The sequence below is a fragment of the Limanda limanda genome, chromosome 8, assembly GCF_963576545.1.
Source record: "Limanda limanda chromosome 8, fLimLim1.1, whole genome shotgun sequence".
In the NCBI taxonomy this organism is placed as follows: Eukaryota; Metazoa; Chordata; class Actinopteri; order Pleuronectiformes; family Pleuronectidae; genus Limanda; species Limanda limanda.
In genome coordinates this window covers 1,222,649-1,241,714 of record NC_083643.1, presented here as the reverse complement: position 1 = coordinate 1,241,714, position 19,066 = coordinate 1,222,649, and the positions used below count along the sequence as shown (strand labels likewise).

At 47.5% G+C, this 19,066-nt stretch overlaps 2 protein-coding genes across 2 annotated transcripts; both read left to right on the top strand.

Annotated features, from left to right (window-relative positions):
- The first annotated feature begins 473 nt into the window (after positions 1-473).
- Positions 474-4,042, top strand: faap24 (FA core complex associated protein 24). Its single transcript, XM_061077348.1, has 4 exons — positions 474-635; positions 1,375-1,517; positions 2,784-2,939; positions 3,060-4,042. The coding sequence occupies exons 1-4, from the start codon at positions 539-541 to the stop codon at positions 3,306-3,308; spliced, it is 645 nt and encodes a 214-aa protein (XP_060933331.1). The 5' UTR covers positions 474-538; the 3' UTR covers positions 3,309-4,042.
- Positions 4,043-4,970: 928 nt separating this feature from the next.
- On the top strand, positions 4,971-17,514 carry slc7a10b (solute carrier family 7 member 10b). Its single transcript, XM_061076398.1, is given in 11 exon segments — positions 4,971-5,202; positions 8,086-8,290; positions 9,862-10,013; positions 13,809-13,934; positions 14,016-14,169; positions 14,947-15,070; positions 15,277-15,380; positions 15,487-15,583; positions 15,735-15,884; positions 15,981-16,158; positions 17,372-17,514. Coding segments are annotated over 11 exon segments (1,665 nt in total).
- The last annotated feature ends 1,552 nt before the right edge of the window (positions 17,515-19,066 follow it).

Sequence of the window (19,066 nt, the reverse complement as noted above, 5' to 3'; positions counted from 1 at the left end):
TATGGTGCAATATATATACGGAAAAAGTTTTGGGAATAAAACATACAAAATTTCAAAATATTTCCAACCTGACTTTGCACCAATTCGGTAGAATGGCCCATATAAAGATGATCAGTGACTGTATATAAAGATGATCAGTAGAATGATCAAGAAGATATGCCAGTAATGCCACTATAAAATTATTATAAAATTCAATATTTTTATAATTAATAAATTATTTTCAATCCATCGATGATGAATATTTTATTTGTAGATACATATATATATATATATATATATAACTACATTATACGATATAAGTCAATAAAAAAAAAATCTAAAATAAATATTCTAGGTCCGTTAATTAATTTGCAGGATGCGGTTTCCCTCGTTGTCCACCAGGTGGCGACGTGGTGCCGCGCCTCCCTGATATGAACCAGCCGAAGACACGAAGAAGAAACCCGGAAGTCTTGGAGGCAAAGCGCCAGCGAGTTGAAATAGTTTTTATTCAGTTTCCTGAAAGTTTAGTTCCCAGTTCCACATCCGGTCCCAGTGGAACATGGAGGCCGCTGCTGGGCTCCGGACCGCCCCCCCCCTCGGTCACATCCTCGCCAGTGAAAAGTGGAGAAGCTCGGTTCTGGTCCAGAGTCTGAAGGGTGATGCTTTTATTCTGTTAACGTCCCGGTTCGGTTCGACCCGGAAGCTGCAGCCATAGATATATATATAAAGCTAGATGTCTCGGCCAACGGAGACGAACGTCCGCACATGGCGGCCATCTTTCTACAGGCGGCTCACCCACCCATAACATTGTGTTGTAATGATATACTTTTTAAATAAACATAACGTGCTCAATTTTCAACCGATTATTAAACAGTTTGGTTTGTTATACACGTCAGAGATGCAGTTATGACACTGCATTCAATTTTTTAGAAAAAAACAATTATTCATATGTATGCAGTGTCATAACTTATGGGTGGGCGAGCCGCCTGTAGCAAGCTGGCCGCCGTGTGCGTACGTTCGACTCTAGTCTTATATATATATCTATGTGTGAAACAGTCTCACCTGAGATGAGGTTTGAAACAGAACCTTTGCTCACAGCGCCGCCTGGTGTTCAAACCAGCTCTTTACGTCATGTAGACACAACAGTTCGGGTCGTTTCTACTAAAATACTTTTATGTTAATAAGTCGATAATGAATCAGAAAGTTCCTGTTTCTCTGATGTGAGGGTTTTTCTGGTTTTCTTAGTTTATCGTGATGTTAAATTTAAATCTTAGTATTCTTCACTTTTGACGAACAACCATCTTTAAACGTCTGAGTTTGGGGATTTGATCACGTTCTACAGACCAGGAGCAGTTTGACTGATTGTGATTGACAGACCCCGCCCCCCCGCTGCAGGTGGAGGCGTGAACATCCTGTTTGAGGAGCAGCTGGGCGTGGCCGACTTCCATCTTCCCAACAGGAGCTGCGTCCTCTACGTGTCCGAGGGCGACGTCGTGTCCGGGAGCAGCTACAAGAGGAAACTGGTCCGCTACAGAAACGTGAGTGTGAAGGAGGTTCTCCCTGACCCCTCCTCCCTGACTCCTCCTCCTCCTCCCTGACTCCTCCTCCCCCTCCTTCCTGATTCCTCCTCCTCCCTGACTCCTCCTCCTTCCTGATTCCTCCTACTTTCTGATTCCTCCTCCTCCCTGACTCCTCCTCCTCCCTGAGTCCATCTCCTCTTCCCTGAATCCTCCTCCTCCCTGACTCCTCCTCCTCCCTGATTCCTCCTCCTCCTCCATGACCCCTCCTCCTCCCTGACTCCTCCTCCTCCTCCTTCCTGATTCCTCCTACTTTCTGACTCCTCCTCCTCCCTGAGTCCATCTCCTCTTCCCTGAATCCTCCTCCTCCCTGACTCCTCCTCCTCCCTGAATCCTCCTCCTCCTCCATGACCCCTCCTCCTCCCTGACTCCTCCTCCTCCTCCTTCCTGATTCCTCCTACTTTCTGATTCCTCCTCCTCCCTGACTCCTCCTCCTCCCTGAGTCCATCTCCTCTTCCCTGAATCCTCCTCCTCCCTGACTCCTCCTCCTCCCTGAATCCTCCTCCTCCTCCATGACCCCTCCTCCTCCCTGACTCCTCCTCCTCCTCCTTCCTGATTCCTCCTACTTTCTGATTCCTCCTCCTCCCTGACTCCTCCTCCTCCCTGAGTCCACCTCCTCCTCCATGACCCCTCCTCCTCCCTGACACCTCCTCCTCCCTGACTCCTCCTCCTCCCTGACCCCTCCTCCTCCTCCCCTCCTCCTCCTCCTCCCTGAATCCTCCTCCTCCTCCCTGAGTTCCTCCTCCTCCCTGACACCTCCTCCTCCCTGATTCTTCCTCCTACTCCCTGGCTCCTCCTCCTCCTCCTCACTGACTCCTCCTTCTCCCTCATTCCTCCTCCTCCTCCTCCCTGACTCCTCCTCCTCCCTGACCCCTCCCCCTCCTCCTCCTCACTGACTCCTCCTCCTCCCTGACTCCTCCTCCTCCTCCTCCCTGAATCCTCCTCCTCCTCCCTGAGTTCCTCCTCCTCCCTGACACCTCCTCCTCCCTGACTCCTCCTCCTCCCTGACCCCTCCTCCTCCTCCCCTCCTCCTCCTCCTCCCTGAATCCTCCTCCTCCTCCCTGAGTTCCTCCTCCTCCCTGACACCTCCTCCTCCCTGACTCCTCCTCCTCCCTGACCCCTCCTCCTCCTCCCCTCCTCCTCCTCCTCCCCCCTGACTCCTCCTTCTCCCTCATTCCTCCTCCTCACTGACTCCTCCTCCTCCCTGACTCCTCCTCCTCCCTGCAGGCCAGCAGCCGGCTGCAGGAGCTGGTTCTGGTGGAGAACACCCGGCTGAGCGAGCAGTACTTCTCGGCGGTGCAGAGGTTCGTGGTGTTTGACCTTGGCTTGACCTTGCTGCCGGTGGGCGGGCAGCTCGAGGCCTCGCAGCTCATCGCTCAGATCGTGAGTCACAAACTTATTCAACTAGATTTGATATTTAAGAAACTGAAATTACTGAAATAACAATAACTCTTATTTTTCTTACATTTCCCCGATTTCACCTCCTGCTCTGATTACGTGCAGGTGCTCGGGGGGGGCAGGGACAACCCCTTCAGGAGGTCCCGGGCGGTCCGGCCGCTGGACCCGGCGGTCCTGGCCGTGGTCCAGCGGGTCCCCGGGGTCGGTCGGGTCAAAGCTCTGGCGCTGCTGCAGAACTTCTCCAGCCTCCAGCAGCTCTGCAGCGCCGGCCCGGCCGAGCTGGAGCCGGTCGTGGGCCAGGCCGCCGCCCAGCTGGTCCACGGGTTCCTCACCAGAACCAGCGCTGGAACCTGAGGCCGGTCCCGAGGCCCGCGGGTCCGAGTCCGGTCCTGAGACCAGCGGGTCTGAGTCCAGCTGGTCCACGGGTTCCTCACCTGAACCAGTGCTGGAACCTGAGTCCGGTCCTCTGACCCGCGGGTCCGAGTCCAGCTGGTCCACGGGTTCCTCACCAGAACCAGCGCTGGAACCTGAGGCCGGTCCCGAGGGTCTAAGGCCAGCTGGTCCACGGGTTCCTCACCAGAACCAGCGCTGGAACCTGAGGACCCTGGGACTCAGACCCGCCGAGGCCGGTCCTCGGGCCCGCAGGTCTGAGTCCAGCTGGTCCACGGGTTCCTCACCAGAACCAGCGCTGGAACCTGAGGACCCTTGGACTCAGACCCGCCGAGGCCGGTCCTCGGGCCCGCAGGTCTGAGTCCAGCTGGTCCACGGCTTCCTCCACAGAACCAGTGCTGGAACCTGAGGCCGTTGCTCGAGTCCAAGTCCGGTCCTTGGGTCTGAGGCCGGTCCTCTGACCCGCGGGTCTGAGTCCCACCAGGAGGTGAAGTCTCCTTCTGGGTTCACGAGAGACTTTCCTCCTTCCTGTAAACACGTTTCTTTCAGGTCCGAGTGCAATGGAAAGATAAACACGTCTGATTTATATCTGTAAACATAAAAGCAGATTCTGATATGAAAGACTCGTCAGGTTCTGATCAGCCGAACAGTTTTCACTCGTTGTTTTTTGCGTTCACACTTTTGTATCCACACTAAATAAAAATTGGTTATTTTTGCATCAGTTGGTCGTTTTTAATTCTTCCTTTTGAAATATCATTCCATGTTTTCTTAAAGGTGCAAATTTATACTTTTAATTTGCTCAGTTCTTTTCACAACAGTCATAGATCATTGATTTTAGTTCTGTGAACAAAGTTATCTGTGATTTGTTTGGAAACATAAAGAGCAGCAGTGTCCAGGTAAATAAAACTCGTCCGTCACCAGATCCAGATTTTTATTTACACACAAATTACACAAACTCATTGATATCCATCAATATATCATCTTTACCACTTATCACACTCACTCATATAAATATCAGTCTTCTAAACACGCCTTCATCAGGATCCACGTTTCTCTCACTTCAACAAGTCGAGGTTCGTTTCTGTTGGAATCAGTTTTTGTGGGAACTGCTTTTTCTCTATAATATTTTAAACTCTAGATAAAATTGAATCTGACAAATGAAAGTTGATTCTATTGAGAGAGAAAGTTTTATTGAAAAAGCACATTTCCCCCTCATCCTCCCTCTCCTCCTCCTCTATTCCTCCTCTTCCTCCCTCTCTCCTCTCCTCCTCATCCTCCCCCTCACTCTCCTCCTCATCCTCCCCCTCCTCCTACTCTCCTTCTCTCCTACTCCTCACTCTCCTCCTCCTCTACTCCTCCTCTTCCTCCCTCTCTCCTCTCCTCCTCATCCTCCCCCTCACTCTCCTCTTCCCTCTCCTCCTCTTCCTCCCTCTCCCTCTCCTCCTCCTCCTTCCCCACCCCTCTCCTCCTCATCCTCCCCCTCACTCTCCTCCTCATCCTCCCTCTCCTCCTCCTTCCCACCCCCTCTCCTCCTCCCCCTCCTCCTCCTGCTCCTGGTGTCCCTGAACGCAGCACCGGCTCCTCTCTGTTTAACATTCTGCGCTGAGCAGCCGCAGCTTGGTGCGCATGCGCAGCCCCTTTCACAGAGGACAGGATTGTCCTGGGACCCGGAGGACTCGCTCACTGTGGACTGGACCGAGCGGACCCGGGCAGGAGGACATGGATGGACCCAGCAGCGCCTCCGGGCCGCACGGAGCCCAGAAGAGGAAGAAGAAGGAGAAGGAGGAGGAGGAGATCCCGGAGCGAGTGACTCTGAAGAAGGAGATCGGGCTCCTCAGCGCCTGCACCATCATCATAGGTGAGGCTGAACCCACTGGTTCCTGTGGGACACTGGGTTTCCTGCAGGAACCAGCAACAAGTGTCAGATCCGGGTCGGTCCTTGTTGGGCTGAGGCTGCGAGCAGGTCCAGGAGCTGAAGGTCCAGGAGCTGAAGGTCCAGGAGCTGCAGCTCAGGCAGAAGAACTTTGTCTCCTGGAGCAGAACCAAGTCCTCAGATCAGCCAGCAGGAGCAGGATGGAGCAGGAGGCCGGAGGGAGGAGGGAGGAGCAGGCTGCAGCACTCTGCTCTTATTAATATTAATATCTGCAGCATGAGGAGATGCTCTCACTGAACCGCTGGTTTCCACATGAAGCTGAAGCTGCTCAGCAGGAAACAGTTTGAGCTTCAGAGCAGAAACCAGGATCCAACTTCTTTATATTGATCAATTAGAGCTCAAGCGACAGGTTGAGGTTCTAACTCTTCTACAGATTCACTCTTATACAGATTCAAGGCTCATTACAGCAGCTTCACATTCACACAGTGCATCTGTGAGAGCATCAAACTGTGGATCTGGGTTGAGGACCACCCGCTCTCCCCCCTGAGCCACAGCTGTGATATATAATATTACAGTAATTAGATGAGACTTTGTATTTAAGACATGTGAGCTGTGTTCATCTCTCCAGAACCTTCAGTAAACACTGAACAGCTCCTCCTGCTCCTTCTTGTGTCTCACGTGTCTCAAAGGACACCTGATGTCCTCGTCTCTGTCTCTGACGTGTGGAAAAACAGAGAAAATCCAAATCACCTGAGTTCATCTGGAAACTTTCAGAAACAGGAGAAATCAACATAAACAAAAACACTTAAAATACGTTCAGAGCAAATTACTGTGATATTATTTAATAATAGTTAAAATAATACTCGTAGAGAACTTCACAATCCTCTGTGTCACCGTCTTTCCAATATGGCGGGTTCATATACACGTCACTGCTGATTGGACGACACGTCTGACCACAGGAATCGAAAACCTCTACGCTCAGTGTCACAGTTCAGAGGAAACATGTCGTTTAAACTTCCTGTAAGTTTTACTCTTTTATTTAAACTGATCATTTGATCAACTCAAGTTTGTTCACATGTTTCTATATTTACTTGAAAGCCTGAATCTCCAGGTTTGGTCACGTGACCACGGACGAAGGTCAGAACAATCGATGGATCCTGATGAGGAAGACGTTGGTGTCGGAGAGCTGATCTTTAGTGTGATTCTGAGAGGAAGAGGAAACCAGATGTTTCTCTGAACCTTCGCTGAGAACCGAGTCCGATTCATAAATCTGTTTCTCTGTATTTCTTTTTGTGTAATGAGTGAAACAGCCTCATGATGGCGCTGGTGTGACGACAGACCTGAGAGTGTCAGTGCAGCCGATGAGCCGGCTGGTTTTTGGCGGTGGACGGATCCTCGACCTTCTGGGTTTAACAAGGTCACCGACCTCCTGCCGGCTCCTGCTGAAAACCCTCGAGAGCAGGAGGAGGAGAAACGAGAGAGAAACGAGAGAAACGACAGAACAGAGAGAACCGTCCGAGCGCTGACAGGAGTCATGTGTCTCTGGCAGGGCCGCTGCAACAGGGGGACAACTGACCGGGACCCCGAGCTGAGAGAGGCCCCCAGAGAATTATGTTTGTCCACAGCAACAACACAATTTGTGAGAACCTCCTTAAAGGGACAGTTCACAGAAAAATTAACATTCCCTCTTTACCTCCTCGACTTGTGTGTTTGTGTGTGTGTGTGTGTGTGTGTGTGTGTGTGTGTGTGTGTGTGTGTGGGGTCTCTTTAAACTCAGAGCCTGCCACCACACTACGTCAAAAACTCTGTGACACTAACTTTCCAACAAGGTCTACCTAGTGTAACGTGTGTGTGATGGTTGAGGTTTAAACTTTATTGTTGAAGAAACGTTTGAAGGTTGGAATGATTTCAGTTTCCCGTGTTTCTTTGGCGGATGTTCCCTCTGGTTCCTTGCCGGGCCCCCCAGGTCCCTTTTGGCCCTGGGCCCCCAAAGCCCCTTGACACACCCCTGGTTACTGGATTAAAGTGAACCCAGTGCATGTTTTCCTCTGGAGCTCCACTGCTCCTCCTGTCCCTCTCCTGGAGGAGCAGCCGGACGTGCAGGAGGTGAGCCGGGCACCTCCCACCTCTGCAGCCGGGGTAATTTATGTCTGGTTATGTAACGTCTGTCTGTGCCACTTGGCTGCCTCCTGCCGTGCTACTGGTAGCGCCCGGGTCTGAATGTGTGGCTCTGCTGGTACTCGACGCTGCATACTGAGGCTCCGGGCAGGAGGGATTGTCCCGGCCTGAGTGATGGCCGCTACCTCCTTCTCTAACTCACTCTGCTGCTCTTTGTCTCGAACGCCCTCTGTATAAACTCGGAGGAGAGCAGTGGGACTGGAGCAGCTCAGGAGTCCCACACGGGTCACTGGTGGTTCTGGGGCTGAGGCGTGTTCTGGGTGACATGTGGCGTGTGAAACCAAAGTCCCATGTGAGGAGCATGTGAGCCCGACTCTGTTCACATGAGGGTTCTGCTGTGAAGCTGCACGTCTTAGAATTATAATGATTCAAACATGTTCATGGTTTTCATCGCTCACAGCAGCTACACTGAACATCATGTGTCACAAGTCATTCTCAGATCTGAAGGATTACAAGAACTGAACAAGTCAATATGTGTCAAAAGAGCTAAAACAGTGAATTCATTTGAATCTAATTTACTTCTTATAAACAAACCTCATTAAAAGCAGATTGATCAGTTGTGTAATCGTTGTGTAACTGTTGTGTAACTGTTGTGTAACTGTTGTGTAACTGTTGTCCTGGACTTCCATCCAGCACACGTGCAGGTGGAACGTGAACTTCCTGTGGATCTTCTGTGTCTCCTCTGCTCAGGGAACATCATCGGCTCGGGGATCTTCATCTCTCCGAAGGGCGTGCTGGAGCACTCGGGCTCGGTGGGCGTGGCCCTGGTGGTGTGGTTACTGGGAGGAGGCATCGCCGCACTGGGCTCGCTGTGCTACGCAGAACTGGGCGTCACCATCCCCAAGTCTGGAGGCGACTACTCCTACGTCACGGAGATATTCGGTGGTCTGATGGGGTGAGAAGGTTTTCTTTTTAAATCTTTCATTCATCAGCTCCACCACTGAATCCTTTCTAATGGCAGCAGATATCTCTACTTCCTGCCACGGCCTGGTTCAGCTGAACGTCTCCATGTCCAGGAGCTGAGCTGAGATCTAAAACCAGCTGCTCCTGGAGCTACTGAGACAAGGCTCATATCCAGGGCCGGTCTTTCCTACAGGCGACATAGGCGGTTGCCTAGGGCGCCACTCAGAGGGGGGCGCCAAAAACTGCGGCCAGCTAAAAAAAAATATATATATATATATTAAAAAAAAAATGTTGCGCCCCCTTCTATATGTGGTATGCCCCAAAATATTGTATTTAATGACTTTAACAGTAATTAAAGATTATTCCTACTAATATACGTGATAGTCACGTGGTTTATGTTTCATTAGAGAAATCAGTAAAGGACCGCAGCACTCAGGTGGAACGTTTGGCACGGGAGCAGTTGCACCCCGGACTGTCTCTCTGGGGGGAACGTCCTCCCACAGGCCAGATGCAGTCTGGATCATAGATATAAACAGTTAAACTCTTTATATATATCTATGGTCTGGATGAGGAACGGAATGCTCCGTGTCTAAATTGCTGCTGCATTCATCCTGTGTTCTACGGGTTAGTAGTGGGCGGAGTCACCTACGTTAGATCCTAAAGCTTCGCTTGATCACGAGTGTCATTGACATTGAGATATCGTTTTGATTGTCTACTTGACTGGTAAAAACTTAGAAACTCCGCTGTGCAGTGGGACACTCGCGCCAATAGGTGGGCGGGGCTACATTCGCCTGTATAGGTGTTTATTTTACCTGCGCGTCGTCTTGCAGGCGGGTCGAGATAGTATATTGTTTACTTTAGACAGGGTGTAGTTCAGCTCCGACACAAACAGACTCTGTTATTAAGTCATGTATTGTTATTGTGCCTTATAAACCTAGTTATAGCCAATGTTCAATAGGTCTATATTGTTAATGTTTATATTTCTTTATGAGTGATAATGTTTGAAGTAAAGAGACACCATAATAATTGAATGTATGTTTTATGCACTTTAAAATGCAGTTACACTCAGAGAAATGCTTGTAAATTGTGTTTATTTTGAATAAGATGCAGTCTGGATGAGGAACTGAAGGCTCCATGTCGTTACTGCTGCTCCATTCATGCTGTATACTACAGATATACTTTGTTGCTGTGGTATTAACATTAGGGTAAAATGAGCCAAAAATCGAAAACGGTGTTGTCAGAACATGCTAGCACATTGAGGCTTATGGTTAGAGTGTGTGTGTCCAAGCAACTTCTTCGAAGAAAGAAATAATTTTATACTTTTTTTGTGGAAAATCGTTTTATTTTATAAATCAGCCGCTTTTTTTTGGGGGGGGGGGTGGGGGGGGGGCGCCAGGAGTGAAGCTTGCCTTGAGCGCCAAATGTGCTAGGGCCGGCCCTGCTCATAACCAGATGTTCTCAGTAGCCACTCCAAACTGGTGGAGCAACTTACCACTCCACATTAGAGTCTGTATCTGTTTGAGTGTGACACTGAATCAATGAAGGTCCTGTTGCCTCGTCCAGGTTCCTCCTGCTGTGGAGCGCCGTCATCATCATGTACCCGGCCACGCTGGCCGTCATCGCCCTCACCTTCTCCAGCTACGTCCTGCAGCCCGTCTTCCCAGAGTGCGTCCCTCCCTACATGGCCACGCGGATGCTCTCGGCCATCTGTCTCCGTGAGTGACTCCTGGTGTCTTTGTCCTGGTGTCTGTGTCCTGGTGTCTTTGTCCTGGTGTCCGTGTCCTGGTGTCTGTGTCCTGGTGTCTGTGTCCTGGTGTCTTTGTCCTGGTGTCCGTGTCCTGGTGTCCGTGTCCTGGTGTCTGTGTCCTGGTGTCTTTGTCCTGGTGTCTGTGTCCTGGTGTCCGTGTCCTGGTGTCTTTGTCCTGGTGTCTGTGTCCTGGTGTCTTTGTCCTGGTGTCCGTTTCCTGGTGTCTGTGTCCTGGTGTCTGTGTCCTGGTGTCTTTGTCCTGGTGTCCGTGTCCTGGTGTCCATGTCCTGGTGTCCGTGTCCTGGTGTCTGTGTCCTGGTGTCTCTGTCCTGGTGTCTTTGTCCTGGTGTCTGGTCAGTCCACATGTTGAGAGACGGTCTCAGAGCAGGGAGCAGCAGAGGGTTTGAATCCTCTTGAGGTCGCTCTGATCCGGACTCTGCTCTGAAATCAGGAACGTCTCCTCAGAGACATTGGCCTGTTTGAGAAGTGGTCACATGTAGTAGGAGCAGGAGGAGGAGCAGGAGCAGGAGGAGGAGGAGCAGGAGCAGGAGCAGGAGCAGGAGCAGGAGCAGGAGCAGGAGCAGGAGCAGGAGCAGGAGCAGGAGGAGGAGGAGCAGGAGCAGGAGCAGGAGCAGGAGCAGGAGCAGGAGCAGGAGCAGGAGCAGGAGGAGGAGGAGGAGGAGGAGGAGGAGGAGGAGGAGGAGGAGCAGGAGGAGGAGCAGGAGGAGGAGCAGGAGCAGGAGCAGGAGGCGGCGTTCTGTGGAAAAGAAGAGCGGCTGATGAAGCTGTTTTAAAACCAGACACAGAAAAAACTACATGTCATTTGAAAATTGAATATTCTGAAAATGATAAACCCACAAAAGTGGAAAATTACTTTCACACGTAGATATATAACAAAAACGTTATTTATATAAAACCTTTCAAAACAAATAAGACCATTAAAAAAACAGAAAACTAAACATCACAGACGATAAGCAAATTAATACAAAATCACTTAAAATCTAAAACAGCAAATCAAATTATGAAATAATAGAAAATAAGAAAAGTATCACATGGAGCAGCAAGTTCTCCTACATGTCCCATGATGCACCACACCTGCCTCCGCTCTGAGGTCACCACGATGACATCACGGTGACATCACGGTGACATCACGGTGAATGTAACCACGACTGATCTCAGAGGCTGAGGAACGTTCACCATGATTTTTATTAACTGGTGGAATTCTCCTTTAAGTGAGTCTGCATCCGTTTCCCTCCGTTTGTGTTGGCGAGGGGGGGGGGGGGGGGTGGAGGGGGGGGGGCGCTGGCAGCAGCCGGTTGCCATGGGAGGCAGGAATGTGGGAAATGGGCGAGCGAGGGAGGGCACGATTGTTTCACCTCGTCCATCATTGTCACCGGCTTTGCCCGGCTCGCTCTCATGGTGGCCCCCCTCTCCGGCACAAAGAGCAACTGTCAGCGGCACAACACAAAACAACACAAAACAACACAAAACAACACAAAACAACACAAAACACTTCCGTTGCGAAGGACCCCCCCCCCCCCCCTGTTTTCCTGAGGAGCCGGGCTCAGCTCACGTTTTAACATCCAGCTCTGAAAACAAGTGTGATCGATGGCGTCAGAGAAGAGGAGTCACACGTCACTCACACTACAGGGAGGATCGGGGGGGTCTCAGGTCTCCTCCTTCAGACTCCTCCTGATCTACAGTCTGTAGATGATTCACCAACATCTGAAGGTTTGAGGAGCTTTCACCTCCCAGAGGAACTCACAGCATCAGCAGGATTCACCGTGAGTCTGATGATGCTGTGAGTCTGCGTGTTAATGTGGTTCTAACATGTGGTATTAACATGTGTTATTAACATGTGTTGTTAACATGTTGTAATAACATGTGGTACTAACATGTTGTAATAACATGTGTTATTAACATGTTGTAATAACATGTGTTATTAACATGTGTTGTTAACATGTTGTAATAACATGTGGTACTAACATGTGGTATTAACATGTGTTATTAACATGTGTTGTTAACATGTTGTAATAACGTGTGGTACTAACATGTTGTAATAACATGTGTTATTAACATGTTGTACTAACATGTGATATTAACATGTGTTATTAACATGTTGTAATAACGTGTGGTACTAACATGTTGTAATAACATGTGTTATTAACATGTTGTACTAACATGTTCTAATAACATGTGTTATTAACATGTTGTACTAGCATGTGGTATTAACATGTGTTATTAACATGTTGTACTAACATGTGGTACTAACATGTTGTAATAACATGTGTTATTAACATGTTGTACTAACATGTGGTACTAATATGTTGTAATAACATGTGTTATTAACATGTTGTATTAACATGGTGTAATAACATGTGTTATTAACATGTTATACTAACATGTTGTACTAATATGTTGTATTAACATGTGTTATTTACATGTTGTATTAACATGTTGTAATAACATGTGTTATTAACATGTTGTACAAACATGTGGTACTAATATGTGGTACTAATATGTTGCAATAACATGTGTTATTAACATGTTGTACTAACATGTGGTACTAACATGTGTTATTAACATGTTGTACTAACATGTGGTACTAACATGTTGTAATAACATGTGTTATTAACATGTTGTACTAACATGCGGTACTAACATGTGGTACTAATATGTTGTAATAACATGTGTTATTAACATGTTGTATTAACATGGTGTAATAACATGTGTTATTAACATGTTATACTAACATGTTTTACTAATATGTTGTATTAACATGTGTTATTAACATGTTGTATTAACATGTTGTAATAACATGTGTTATTAACATGTTGTACAAACATGTGGTACTAACATGTGGTACTAATATGTGGTACTAATATGTTGTATTAACATGTGTTATTAACATGTTGTACTAACATGTGGTACTAACATGTTGTAATAACATGTGTTATTAACATGTTGTACTAACATGTGGTACTAACAAGTGGTACTAATATGTTGTAATAACATGTGTTATTAACATGTTGTATTAACATGGTGTAATAACATGTGTTATTAACATGTTGTACTAACATGTGGTACAAATATGTTGTATTAACATGTGTTATTTACATGTTGTATTAACATGTTGTAATAACATGTGTGATTAACATGTTGTACAAAAATGTGGTACTAACATGTGGTACTAATATGTGGTACTAATATGTTGTATTAACATGTGTTATTAACATGTTACATGTTGTAATAACATGTGTTATTAACAAGTTATACTAACATTTGGTACTAACATGTTGTAATAACATGTGTTATTAACATGTTGTATTAACATGTTGTAATAACATGTGCTATTAACATGTTGTACTAACATGTGGTACTAACATGTTGTAATAACATGTTTTATTAACATGTTGTATTAACATGTTGTAATAACATGTGCTATTAACATGTTGTACTAACATGTGGTACTAACATGTTGTATTAACATGTTGTAATAACTTGTTGTTTTAAAATGTTTTATTAACATGTTGTTTTAACGTGTGGTATTAACGTGTTATTACGTGATCGAATACAGATCAGCTGACCACCTTGGAGTCGCTGCAGTTTCACTATGAATCTTCACGTTGATTTGTTTGTTACCACATCATCAGCTCTCGGCCTGGTTTCCCTTGTCAAAGACATTTTTAATCCCACTGGGACGAACCTGGTTAAATAGTTTCTCATAATAATAATGTAATCCTTGATATGAACTGTGTGTCAGTGCTGCTGACCTGGGTGAACTGCAACAGTGTGCGGCTGGCCACCAGGATCCAGGACGTCTTCACCGTGGGGAAGCTCATGGCTCTGGGCCTCATCATCGTGGTCGGCCTGGTCCAGATCTTCAAAGGTAACTCGCAGCCGGCGGTGAACATGTGACTCTTCACCGCTTCCTCGAGTTCAGAATACCAACATGTGCTCCGTGCTCCAGGGAACTACGAGGCTCTGGCGCCTTCGGTGGCCTTCTCCATGGAGCGGACGCCGACAGTCGGGCAGATCGCTCTGGCCTTCCTTCAGGCCTCCTTCGCCTTCAGCGGCTGGAACTTCCTCAACTACGTCACCGAGGAGGTGGTTGAACCCAGACGGTAAAGTACTGATGCTCCGCTGTGTTTCTCACCTGCTTCCTGGGCTCAGCCTCCATCCTGATGCTTCTCTGTCTGTGTTGAACATTCTGTCTTCAGCTTCTGATTGTGGGTTTGTGAATCATTACATCAAAACAACCCACTCAGTGCTTCTGCAACACAAACACTGGTTTAACCAATTCTTTCTATTTTCAAACTTTATTTGGAAGAATTCTGGTGCACGATCAGACGCTCATTCTCATCTTCATCGCAGTTACCTTTTCACTTTTCATAACCAGACACATTTCGGAACTGGGATGGAATTTACTGTAAAGTCTCATGTTCAGTGGAACTGGAGCAGTTTGTCTGATCTGCTCCGGTGGGAAACTCTGTGTGATTCCATGTTCACTGATGTTAATACAGAAGAATCCCTTCATCTGTTGCTGTTATTGATTCGATTCTGACTGAAAACATTCTAGCTTGACTTTCAAAACAGACACACACACACACACACACACACACACACACACACACACACACACACACACACACACACACACACACACACACACACACACACACACAACCACACACACACACACACACACACTGTATTCTGAGCTTGTTGTAAATATTAGATTTTGACATTAAATGTAAAGTTTCCCTCTTCTTCATTTCTTGTGTTTTCTCATGCATGATGATTGATTTTTTTTCTCCGTGTCATCTGTGCATGGTGTGTGTGTCTGTGTGTGTGTGTGTGTGTGTGTGTGTGTGTGTGTGTGTGTGTGTTCCTCGGTTCAGGAATCTACCTCGTGCCATCTACATTTCCATTCCATTGGTGACCTTTGTGTACACGCTCACCAACATCGCCTACTTCTCCGCCATGTCGCCCGAGGAGCTGCTGTCGTCCAATGCCGTGGCTGTAGTGAGTAAAGAGGCGGAGCCACCACTCACTCTCATGCTTCATCCAAACCAGGCCCCCTGGTGTCTGGCTGCAGTATCACTCACTCACCCTGCCTCCTCCATGTTAGCAGACGGGACACGAACCAAACAGAAACATCTCATCAGATGTTTCATGTTTCTGTCGTCTTCAGTCCTTCTTGTAATTCTCTGTGTTGTTTCTCCGTTCAGACGTTCGGGGAGAAGCTTCTGGGAATGTTCTCCGTCATCATGCCCATCTCCGTGGCCCTGTCCACCTTCGGAGGAATCAACGGTTACCTGTTCACCTCCTCCAGGTTAGCCCCGCCTCCTGCCCCGCCCCTGCCCCGCCTCCTGCCCCGTCATGCTGTTGTTTCTGCTCCGTGTGGCCGCTGACGGTTCAGAGGCTGTTTCTGTCCACAGGTTGTGTTTCTCCGGGGCCAGAGAGGGTCACCTGCCGAGCCTGCTGGCCATGATCCACTATAAGTACTGCACGCCCATCCCCGCCCTGCTGTGCTGCGTACGTACAGGCTCCGCCCCCTGGTCCCCCTCTTTATACAGTTTGTTCCTTCGTCGCCTGTTTTCTCTCTTGTTCGTGTAAAAGTCGTTTCAAAACACGTGGATGAGTTTAGGACGGATGAGCCTGACGTCTGTGTTGACTGTGTTTGCAGTGCACTGCCACCATCGTTATTCTCTGCATCGGAGAAACACACAACCTCATCAACTACGTCTCCTTCATCAACTACCTGTCGTACGGCGTGACCATCGCAGGCCTGCTGTACTACCGCTGGAAGAAGCCCAACCTCTACCGACCAATCAAGGTGCGGACGGACTGCGTGAGAGGTGAAACGACTGCACCTGGCCACCAGAGAATAACTATCTGTGTGTGTGTGTGTGTGTGTGTGTGTTGTCTCCAGGTGAACCTGCTGGTTCCCGTGTGTTACCTGATGTTCTGGGCGCTGCTGCTGGGATTCAGTCTTTACTCGGAGCCGGTGGTTTGTGGCGTCGGCCTCGTCATCATGCTCACCGGCGTGCCCGTCTACTTCCTGGGCGTTCATTGGAAAGAAAAACCAAAGTGTATCTACAACTTCATCGGTGAGTTTCTCAAACACTCATGATTTAAAGGTTTGTGAAAACCCACGAAACATCTGTCTGGGGTCTGGCTGCTGTGCTGGTCATTAACCCCCCCTCCTCCATGTTAGCAGATGGGACTTGAACCAAACAAAGAAATCAAAGAAGACCTTCAATAAATGGTTTCGTGAAGTGAATTCAGTTTCTAAGCAGCACCGTGTCGTGGGCGGGACGTTTTACAGATAAGCCTCAAACATTGTTAACTACAGAACTGCCTTTTACGGCTAGGTACTGATACAACATATCATTAGAAAGCTAAGATTCTTCCAGTTCGACAGATGGTTCAAGATCCGATCACCACAGCCGGTACAATTAACGTCTCAGTCAAGACACTAACACAAAAAAAACAATCACAAAGTCGACGTCACTCACCTAAGAAGCATCATATTAATCCACAGATCGATAACAGTCTTGGTACAAAGGTCCAGACGATCCAATCCAGTAACATAATCAGTCCAAAACACACTATTACATCAAAGAATAGCCACAGTCAACTGTTGCGTAATCTCAGCGCAGCCAGCATCGAGATGTAAACAACATGAAAGATGTTTATTTGTATACATTTTAAACCATATGACCGGTTTTGCCTCCTTTATATAAAAGTATGATTTTGAGTGTAAAAGTAGCCTTTTTAGCCTAGTTGGTTACCATGGTTCCAAATGGCCTTTGTGGAAAACGCCTAGACATGCCCTTAGGAAAAAGTCTGTGAAATATTCATTTTATGTGGTATTGTTATCAAATTTGAACCACAGCTAATCAAGGCTTCATGCTCGGGTCCCAGTGTGTTTCCCAGCTCATAAGTCTCAGCTGGAGTCATCTGCAGGCATCTGGTTAACAACAAATATTCAGGCGGAAATAAAAACCTTCTACTTCACTTTGTTCCAACTGCTATCACTCAATGTCAGTAGCACTTAGACTGATTCTGAGTGTTGGGGGGGGAAGTTCAGAATGTTACCTTTCAAAAGAGACCAAGATCATGCATGTACTCCAAATGGTTCAAGAACAGCTTTCAATTTACTTTCGGTACTCCTCAGATTACCGCATTATATATTATCGCATTTTAGGCGAATCTCACCCGCTGCTTAACAGGCTACAGACCGGTCCAGTCTCAGTCTGGATTCTCTGAGTCTCCCTCACCGTATCTGATCAGTAACTTGAGACTTGTCTCTTCCTGCAGAGAGGGCGACGTACGTGGGCCAGCGGTTGTGCTTCGTGGTCTTTCCTCAGATCGACCCCATCGAGGACGCCGACCCCTCGGAACAGACTGACCGCTCGTCAGGCAGGAGGAGTTTGTCTTAAAACTCTTTTCTGAATATATGAAGATGTTTCCAGTCCAGACACCTGCTCCTGCTCCGGGATCTGCCGGTTTGACCTTTCACCTTCTGAGACTCTTTATTCCCTCCAGTCGAGCAGAACCTCGTACGCTCGGGCCGCCTGCACTTTTTATTTCTTTTCCTCTTTTTTTACTAAGTCGACAAACACAAAAATCTCATGCCGACAGAGCGACACTGTGAAAATGACTTTTGTTCCCATGTTGGAGGCGTTTGTTCCTTCTTGTGTAACACGACTGGACGGCGTGCGGCTGCTTCCTCTGAATGTTGCTGGCGTAGTATTGTGTCTTTAGACCTTTTCACACCAGGTCCACACAGATCCAGAGTCAGGAATCTGAATACGTATCTGAATAATGTTTCTAAACCGTGAGAAGGTTGATCTAGAATTCCTCTTCTGTGTTTCTGACTGAGGAACTAGAGGGAAATTATCTTTTTCAGGATAATATAATGTTTCTAAATGTTTCATCATTTTATTTTCATTTATATCTGCTTTCGAACTGACATGTTCCTGAAATGTTCTGGAGGAACAGACACGTCTGAGTCAGTGTCTCTGGATGTTCTGGATCTTCTCCTGCAGCTTAGTGGTAAAATGTGTGTAACATCTCAGAGTCCATGTGAGGAACCAGCAGGACAATGTGTGGAAGCTTCCCAGAGAGCGAGTGGACGTGTGGATGAGGTTTCTAACACGTGACGTGAAACTAGAAGAACACAAACATCTCAGGATGAAGAAGAGGAGCCGGACACGTAGAAGACGAAGACGTCCACTTGGAAACACGAGGAGATTCCAGATCTTCTGGTGATGAGGCCGACGCCGTGTGGAGGAGCTGGAAACAACAACACTGATCTTTCCACAGCAGAGTTTATACGTCATGTCCCGCCTCCTGCTGCTCTGCAGGCTCCGCCCCTCGCCTGGATGTTCCCACATGTTCCTGTTTGAACGAGTCGGACCCGACAACCTGCTGCTGCTTCACAAACACTAACTACAGAGAAAGTCCAGACAACATTTACACAGTGCTGGTTTGAAACAGTCACATGTGATTATTAATGTTTTCACACACCTAGTTGTTGTGTGTTGATAAACAACACAACTTCCTTTACACTTGTGTCCAATGTGTCCCAGTGTGTCTCTGAACACTGTCCCGATGTGGTTCCATCACGTTCCGCCCTCAGTGCGTCTCAGGTGCATCTACAGTCTGATCACGTTTTAATGCAGCTGTGAACTTCTGCTGAGTTTTGCTGCAGTTTGAATTACTCATAATGATTTTCCTCCAAAAGGAAAGTTTGCAAAGATAATTCTGTGTTTTGAATTCAAGTCTTTAACAGACCTGGAGTCAGTGTGGAGATCTGAGAACTGCAGTGATATCATTTACTGAAGAAAATCCTGACGCATCCAATCGCTGATTTAAAAAGTATTTTCATCGTCTTATCTCCTAGAACCTGGTTCAATAATCCAAAACAAGGATATGAATCTATGGAGGAATGAACCGTCCTCAGAATCTAAAGTATCTGTCCGATCCTGTGCGTCATGTGACTCCTGGGAA

Excerpts from the sequence above, each read along its gene's own strand:
- faap24 (XM_061077348.1), top strand. The coding sequence starts at position 539 with ATGGAGGCCGCTGCTGGGCTCCGGACCGCCCCCCCCCTCGGTCACATC. Across the intron at positions 636-1,374 it reads TCTGGTCCAGAGTCTGAAGG|GTGGAGGCGTGAACATCCTG; the intron begins GTGATGCTTTTA and ends CCCCCGCTGCAG. Across the intron at positions 1,518-2,783 it reads AACTGGTCCGCTACAGAAAC|GCCAGCAGCCGGCTGCAGGA; the intron begins GTGAGTGTGAAG and ends TCCTCCCTGCAG.